We start from the raw sequence: 8675 nt of genomic DNA on the forward strand, positions 1-8675 counted from the left end.
GTGTTGGATTTGCAATTCAACACCTTCCCTGCTGTTGCACAAACTGGAGTAGGAATAGTAAATTATACTATTCCTAAGTCTAGCATGCCCCCAACAGCAAGTCGTAACGAATTGCGATGTAATCGTATGCAATGTAATAACGCGGTCGTTGTAACAACCACGTTGTAATGGCATGCAATGTAACGCATGCGTTATAACAACATATCTTCGGGGTAAATGATCTAAGTTCGTCTGACTAATAAAAGGAGACCCAGAAGAAAATCATTGCCGATTGTGCGCCTCTCTGCTGTGAATGCTGGATACATTTGCGAGCAGTACCACCGCCCATTTATGTTTAGGAGCTGGTAGGCGGCATAAAAAGCATAGATAGCGCAGCAGCAATTCCTCCACAATATATCGATTGCGTGCAGGTTCGTAGAGCGACCCTAACCACCCCATAGAAAATGGTTAAGGAGTGGATTTACCTGCTGAAACCCGGACTGTGGGATATCGCAAGGATAATTTTGAAGCTGGTTCAGTATTCGTGGGAGACACACCATTTTGAAAATGGCAGACCGCCTATACAGGGATAGGGGTGACCAGCCCTTTGTTTCGTCTCGAGAGCAGCAAGTGGATATTATAAGACCAACATATTAATGGACTTGGTGAGCTAAATACGCCATGGTATTGAAATCCCTCTGCGGCGTGGGATAATTGAGGTGCCCATGTTCCTCTCCCCTGTTCTCCGCAGGCTGGAAACAACACTGACTTCCCCGGATTAGTGCCCAGACCCGATGGTTCCCCGAACAGACAGACTATTTGTAGGATTCTTGGGGCGGAGAATCCAGGATCTGTGAGACAAAACAGCCCATCAACCGCAAACAGTGCGAGCTGTCTGATGCCTCAGTTGAGCAGTCAAATCCCCGCACCAGGGGGTCTCGCCTCACCCACTTTGCTAAAGGTTCTACAGCCAAAGTGAATAACAGCGGGGAAAGTGGGCAGCTCTGCCTTGTTCCCCCGCGAATTGGGAAGTGCCCTGATCATGTGCCTGCCACCCAGACAGAGGCTGTGAGATCAGTATAGAGGAGGTGTGTATATGAAAGGAAGCGCTGCCCACAATTAGGAGCTTGGAGGAGCTGGTCCCAGCTCAGGGAGTCAAACGCCTTGTCAATGTTGGCTAATCAAAGAGCCACGGAGCAACCAAGTTCTGGGGCCTTTGCAATGGCGTTATGGGCTTGCCTTATATTGTGTAGAGTGGATCTATAAGGCATAAAGCCTACCTTATCTGGATGGACAAGCTCATGGATACGAGCGTGGAAGCGATCTGCGAGCACCTTGCCCAGTAGTTTAGCTTCAAAGTTTAAAAGAGAGATGGGCGGTATGAGGAGAGCTCCTCGGGGACCCCTTGGCTTGAGGAACACCACAATTTCTGTATGGCGCCAATCCAGGGGGAGAGCATGCTGTTCCAGGGTTTCATGAGGCACATTGAGAAGATGTGGGCCGAGGAGGGACATATGAGATCGTAGAAATTCACTCAGGAACCCGCTGGGGCCTGGTTCGTGGCCAGGACGTACGCCCGATAGGGCCATACCAAGCTCCTCTAGGGTGATTGGTGGGTCGAGCTGGTCCCGAATATGGTCCGGTAGCACTTTAGGCTATATATATCTCTTAAAAATTGTTCTATTTTGTCTGTTAATATGATTTATTTTTTAGCATATACGAACTAATAATAGGCTGCGAACGCCTGAGCAACGGAGCTGGGAGTAGAACATACGGTAGCTTCAGAGTTGCGCAGCACGGGCAAAGGGGCAGGTACCTGCGCTGCCTGACAAAAGCGATGAAGCATCTTGCTCGAATCATCCCCCCCATTGATAAATTCTGGACTGGGTCGCCAGCCATAGGTCTTGATCTTCGTTAATGAGAAATTGGTGCAAATGCTTTTGGGTGAGGATGAGGCATCGCTTTACTTCGGGATCCCTGCCCCTCCCTTTCCTTGGTCTCTAGGATCCGCTGGTGGTTCTCAAAGTCCACCACCTGTGCGAGGCGGCAAAGCTTTTCCCCTGTGCGGTAACGAATATCGAACCCTCAAATTATGGGCTTGAGGGCTTCCCACATTATGGTGCACGAGTAAGCAGTGACATTAGATTCTAAATAACTTGTAATCTCCTGCCGTAGGGTGGTTTGGTATGTTGGGTCACGCAGGTACCAGGGTTACATACGTCATCTGAAGGGGCGTTTATGAGGTCCTATAAGTATCTTTAGAGTGACAGAGGAGTGATCTGAGATGCCTCTGGGCAGATTAGAGACAGACGAGGGCCTATGGATACAGGTGAGCAGGAGAAATAGATAATCTTATCTGGAAAGTGAACCGTGTACTGCCGGGAAATAAGTGAAGCCTAAATCTGTTGGGTGATACACTTGCCATGTGTACGACCACCCCAGGGTACAGACCATGTGATGCAGTTTGAAGTCTCCTGTTTGGGGACACTGGCATGTCTCCCGCCACCGATCAGTAGTCACCATGGTAGTATTCCAGTCGCCTCCCCCCCCCCCATCACTGATATGCCTTCCAGGAGTTCCCCCCAAAGGTGTAGAACACTGTCCACAAAAGCTTGTCCCAAGGGAGGTGGGGCATTAAAACAGTCAGTGTTTCCCCATGTAATATACCCGTCACGATGGTGTAGTGTGTGAAAACCCTTTTTAAAAGCAACAAACAATACCTATCGGGGGGGACAACAAAAGTCACTAAATTAACATGTGCTTAACCCTCTGGTAGCTTGGTACAAAAGCAGTCATGCTTAACTTATAGATTATGCAGCACTCAACCAGGAACAAAGTCAAAATACAAGAAAAATCCCACACCTATTTAGAAAAATTGATAACATTTTCATAAATCATTTGAGACCTAAAAAACTAAAATTCAATCAGTACAACCGGAAATATGCAATTTCAAAGTTTTAAATAGGTACAGCGCCTAAAAGCACAAAGCACCACTCGTGATCATCTGTATGTGTTAGACCTGAGGAAAGTCGCAAATTCAGACTGACTGCGAAGGAGCGCGGGGTGGACACAGGGCCCAGATTAGTACCAATGAAAAGTTACCTTCTCAAAGTACTATGCAAAAAGTCCAGTTCCAGGCTGAGGTAGCTGCGAGGATCAGGAAAGAGCATTTGTGGCTGATTGGCACTGTAGCTCGTAAGCAGGCTTGGTGTTGTGGATGGTCGTGTCTGTAGCACTAAGATCCAATTGGGCATCGCATACAGGGTTGCTGGAGCTTCGTGTTGGCTTTCACCGCTGACTGTCAATAATGTAGTGCAGATAATGAACCGTCGATTTTTGCTGGCAGTCACTGTAGCTCAGAGACTCTAGTTCACCAGAGCTATGCATTGGTGTTCAGAGCAGGCAGCATAGTCTGGACATAAACAGGCCAGTTCACAGCCACAAAGAGCCCAAAAGTTAAGTATTCCTCCTTTTCTTGCAGAGGAGTGCACTCTGATGCCAGCCAAGGGTCCAGGGCCTGGGGAGGTGCCACTTGGTGGGGGGTGGGCTCAAGGACTCACTTTAGCAGAGGCCAGCAGGGCTGAGATGGTCCAATTGCAGGCACAAGCAGGTCCACATGCAGCAGGTCAGCTGGACAGTTACAGTGAGACCTCTGGAGCTTATGGTGACTGTAGCTGAAAACAAGAGACGAGTCAATTAATCCATGTAGTCACTCAGGTCTTCCTGGCAATAAAGGAGATGGTCCTCTCTTTTAAGCTGCAAGGCAGGCCTCCAACAGCAGGGCAATCCTTTGAGTACAAGGCAGTCCTTATAAATACTTCCACAGATTCAGGAGTGTATTGAAGAGTTGGTCTGAGGGTCCAGTATTTCAGTATTTATACCCGATGCCCGCCTTTGAAGTGGGAGAAACTTCTAGACTCCCCCACCCCACATCTGGTTCTGGAACTTCCTTCCTCCCCTGTCCAGGCTACAAGGTTTCTAGGGTGAGAATAGACTGGTGTCAAGTATGTTGTGTGTGTGATTAAGCAGACCATATGAAATGTAAGTGGGGCAGGTAACAGCTCTGCTTCTGCGGTCCTGGCAGGATGGCCCATCCTGACAAAAGCCAGTCCCACTTTGTATATCTGTCTGAGAGAAATACACAAAGGTCACATGCCTTGCTATACAGTAACACAGCACTTAGCACAGGCTACAGGTACCAAATGGTTGGACAAGAAAAAGCCAACTTTCTAAAAGTGGTATTTTCAGAACTGGGACTTAAAATCGGACTACCATTAAAGAGGGGTCTAAACTAAAAAATTAATTTGAACGAAAACATGATATTCCTACCTGCTTCCAATCAAAGGTTGTCACTTATTAAATGTAATACTAATACGGTAACCCATTGCTATCTAGTGGGAGGGGTAGTGCTTGCAGCAAGAAAAACGAGTTTAGGAGTTTTTCCACTATCAAGACAGGTAAAACTTAAAAGTACATGTCCAACTTTTTAAATACGCTGCACCCTGGCTTTAAGGCTGTCTTAGCCTACCTTAGGGGTGACATATGTATCAAAAAGAAAGGTTTAGGCTTGCAGGTTGGATTGGAAATTTCAAAGGAAATGATGGACGGAGCGTTGACAATACAAGCACTCACCCCCAGTCAACTGATCTGGGTTTAATCCATCACCATTCTTTAGCCCACTCTGCCACCCCAGTTCAGACACAGCCATATGCAAATCAGTCTGGCACTGTGCCTCATGGGAACAGTCCAGCCTGAACTGCCAAGCCATGCCTTCCCTGGACCGGAAACAAGCTTCCCAGGACCGGTTTCTGGCATTGCAGCAGTCTTCAGCCGGGCTTGCTTGAATCCAGTGGCAAAGTGAGCAAGGGACTCACGTCTGAGCATACCCTGCCAACTTATGGCGAACAAAGCAAAACCAAAGGAAATGATGGACGGAGCGTTGACAATACAAGCACTCACCCTCAGTCAACTGATCTGGGTTTAATCCATCACCATTCTTTAGCCCACTCTGCCAACCCAGTTCAGACACGGCCATATGCAAATCAGTCTGACCCTGTGCCTCATGGGAACAGTCCAGTCCGAACTGCCAAGCCATGCCTTCCCAGGACCGGAAACAAGCTTCCCAGGACCGGTTTCTGGCATTGCAACCGTCTTCAGCCGGGCTTGCTTGAATCCAGTGGCAAGGTGAGCAAGGGACTCACGTCTGAGCATACCCTGCCAACTTATGGCGAACAAAGCAAAACCAAAGGAAATGATGGACAGAGCGTTGACAATACAAGCACTCACCCCCAGTCAACGGATCTGGGTTTAATCCATCACCATTCTTTAGCCCACTCTGCCACCCCAGTTCAGACACGGCCATATGCAAATCAGTCTGACCCTGTGCCTCATGGGAACAGTCCAGCCCGAACTGGCAAGCCATGCCTTCCCTGAACCGGAAACAAGCTTCCCAGGACCGGTTTCTGGCATTGCAGCCGTCTTCAGCCGGGCTTGCTTGAATCCAGTGGCAAAGTGAGCAAGGGACTCACATCTGAGCATACCCTGCCAACTTATGGCGAACAACGTGAGTCCCATGCTCTCCACACCACTGGAGTCAAGCTATCCTGGCTGAAGACGGCTGATAGCCAGAAACCGGTCCTAGGATGCTTGATTCCGGTCCAGGAAAGACATGGCTTGGCAGTTCGGGCTGGACTGTTCCCATGAGGCACAGGGTCAAGGCTGATTTGCATATGGCCATGTCTGAACAGGGGTGGTGTGGAGTGCAAAAAAAACGATGGATTTAGGCCCAGATCTCTGTACTGGGGTGAATGTATGACATTGTTCTGCATTCTGTCCATCAACTATTGTTTGGCAATTTAAAACTGCACACAGACTGCAAAGGGAGGCACAAGATATGTTTTAAAGGGCTACTTAGGTAGGTGCCACAATTAGTGCTGCAGGCCCAATAGTAGCATTTAAGTTATAGGCCCTCGATACATATTGTATCACTTTACTAGGGACTCCGATGCAAATAAATTAAATGTGCCAAACAGGTGTAGGTAATTTTTACCATATTTTAAGAAGTGAGCCCAATCACTTTACCACTGTTAACCAGTGCTAATGTGTACAGAGTCTTAAAGCCTACAAGAATTTTAGCAACAGAGGATGAGTAGGCAAAAGGTTTGGGGGGGTGGGAGACCACACAAAAGGCTTTCAGGATTACAACTGTGTATAGAAGTAATTTCACAAATAACTATTTCATTTTATTTTTTCATTCAATTCTTTTATAGAGCTACTCATTCCAGTTTATGGTGTCAGAGTGCTTTACAAGAAACACACAGTCAGTAAATCATACAAGTAAATTAATATAAAGGAAATGTTACATAAGACCATGAGGGTTATGATGTATAGAAGTCACATATTGCCCATGCTTATAGAAATTATATGTTAAAAGTGCATGGGAGACACACGAAGTCAGCATTTAAAACATACAGCAGTGATTGCCTGTATTAACAAGACTGCAGTATTACCTAAAGGAATACTCTTTGCAAACTTAGAATAACAACAAATTAAGAAAAAAAATGATCTAATCCATGGTTTATAGCTAGTATGCAGCTCCTTTATGCAGGGTCATAGCTAACTGTGCTATAATAGAAGGATTGCAACTTATGTACTTGAAGTAACGGAAGGATCTGTGCCAAAAGCAGTAACCCACTTACGTATGCACATAAAACTCAAATTTGTGATATGCTTTGCATTAACCATCTATGCTACTTTAGAAGTCAAAACTGGACAAAATACAGAACTCTCCCGTAACCACATTAACTATTAGAGTTATCTTAAGGTTATCAAAATCCCCTGAAAATTGCTGGGCACTCAACGATCTCTGGAGCAGGTGTCTTAAGACACCTGTAGCTTCTTTTGAGTAAATTAAGCCTCAACAGACTGTTATATATGTCCATGTTGCAAATTTATTTCCAGCAGATTCTTTTAAAATAAAGGTATATCGCTCAGACTCCCTTTTTGCATTACTTCGTCCCTCGGGACTCCACGTCTTCCCTCTGCTACACATCAACACCCCAATTTATAAATTCCCTGAGTATATTTTTTCCAATTCCAACACTGATACTGTTGCAACATGAATTTCCCGTTAAAATCCATTGGGCGGGTTACATATAATTTGCGGTCTCACTAATAAAGTGGCCATCTTCTGAGAAAAAAAAAAAAGTACGTCAAAGCTTAATCCATACCGATGCCTCAGGGGTCGGTACTGTCTGAAAGAAAACCAGTCCGGTGACAATATATTGCATTCTACCTCTCTTAAAATGTTCAGAAGGGAAAGCAAAACAACTCTCTCTTGTGCAGCAAAATAAGCACTCGTCTTAGGTTTTCTTAAAAACTGTCACGTGCGATTAATATTTGACAGGCTCAGGCAGGTGTAAACTGCTTTTGTTTAACATTGACAAGAAAGCGGCACTGTACTTTATGGGAGTAGGGCTTTCCATGCATGATAAAAGTAAGTACATCCAAGAACACACATGGCACCGGGCAGCCCCGTGAGGCTCTTACCTGGAAACAATGCGCGATGCTTTCTGCAGGGGCGCCCAGCAGCACACAGACTTCCAGCACGGCCGAGGGCAAGACCTCCTCCATGGCGAGCCTGGGCAGCTCTCGCCGGGCACCATCAGCGCTGGCACGCCGCCGCTCCCGGTCGGCGCATGGCACGGCAGAGGGGGGCACGGGAGGGCACAGCCGCCGCCTCCAAGTAACCGAGGAGCATGTGCCAGTCTCACCCCAGCCGCTGACGGACTGCAGAGACACCCCGGACCTGGTGTAGCCACTTGTTGAGATGCGGTGCCCTGAAGTGTTCCGAAGGTGGGCTGCAGCGGTCTAGTCTGGAGTCCTGTTGCCTACCTGCAGCTGCTGGTCTCTACGGCAACGGCCGCGCGCAGGCTAACTCGTAAGACCCTAGAAATGTACAACCCTTAACTGAACCTATGGCAACGGACATATCCTGTCCAGCAGGGGACGATCCGCCCAGCTCCTCAGCAGCGCAGCCGAGCCTCCACAGACCTGCCAGACTCAACCGACTCACCACACGATGTCCTTCTTCTGTGTCGCCGAACGCGCGCCTCAGGAGAGTCCGTTTTCAGTGTCCGTGACACCTGACGCTTCAGCCATCGCCTGGAGACGGCGGCGGTCGGTTGGATTCTGGTTTGAAGTCAGAGTCCAGCGTTGGCGCGGGCTCTGCCACGCGGCAGGTTCCGCCCCAGCAGACAGTGAAACCAGTCCGGAGCGTCATCCGAACTAGGAAGGTGTGGCGCAGGACAGGGTCAGTACGTCATAGGGAACAGAGAGGTGGTTCTGCATCCTTCACGCCTCTATAGCACTTTTCTCAAGGACAGGTGGAGCGAAAGACGCACACCGTCGCAGGTGGAAGGGAGTCAGCCTGGGAGTTGGTGCGCGTGACTCCTGCTAATAACGCTCTCACTTGTACAGTGTCGTGTACGTGGCCTGGCGCACAAGAGGCCTACGCTGTCACGTTGCAGCAAAACACACTCACAATCTGCATCTATTTTGATAATGGCCTCGAGCATGCACCATTCCGTTTATTTAAGCCTTCGGGCCGAGCATTTATAAAATGTTGGCATGTATGTGTATGTTAGAAGCCGGGTGGCACTCTACATCCCTTCCAACTTTTACTAGGGTGTACCTAG

At 47.9% G+C, this 8675-nt stretch overlaps 1 protein-coding gene across 1 annotated transcript in view; it reads right to left on the minus strand.

Moving 5' to 3' along the window:
- Positions 1–8239, minus strand: part of DENND3 (DENN domain containing 3) — a 583137-nt gene extending 574898 nt beyond the window's left edge. The window contains exon 1 of the mRNA XM_078686126.1: positions 7528–8239. Coding sequence (XP_078542252.1) covers positions 7528–7611 — 84 coding nt within the window. The 5' untranslated portion in view covers positions 7612–8239. The remainder of the gene's footprint in view (positions 1–7527) is intronic.
- Between the last annotated feature and the right edge of the window lie 436 nt (positions 8240–8675).

Source organism: Lissotriton helveticus, chromosome 4_1 (genome assembly GCF_964261635.1).
Source record: "Lissotriton helveticus chromosome 4_1, aLisHel1.1, whole genome shotgun sequence".
Lineage (NCBI taxonomy): Eukaryota > Metazoa > Chordata > Amphibia > Caudata > Salamandridae > Lissotriton > Lissotriton helveticus.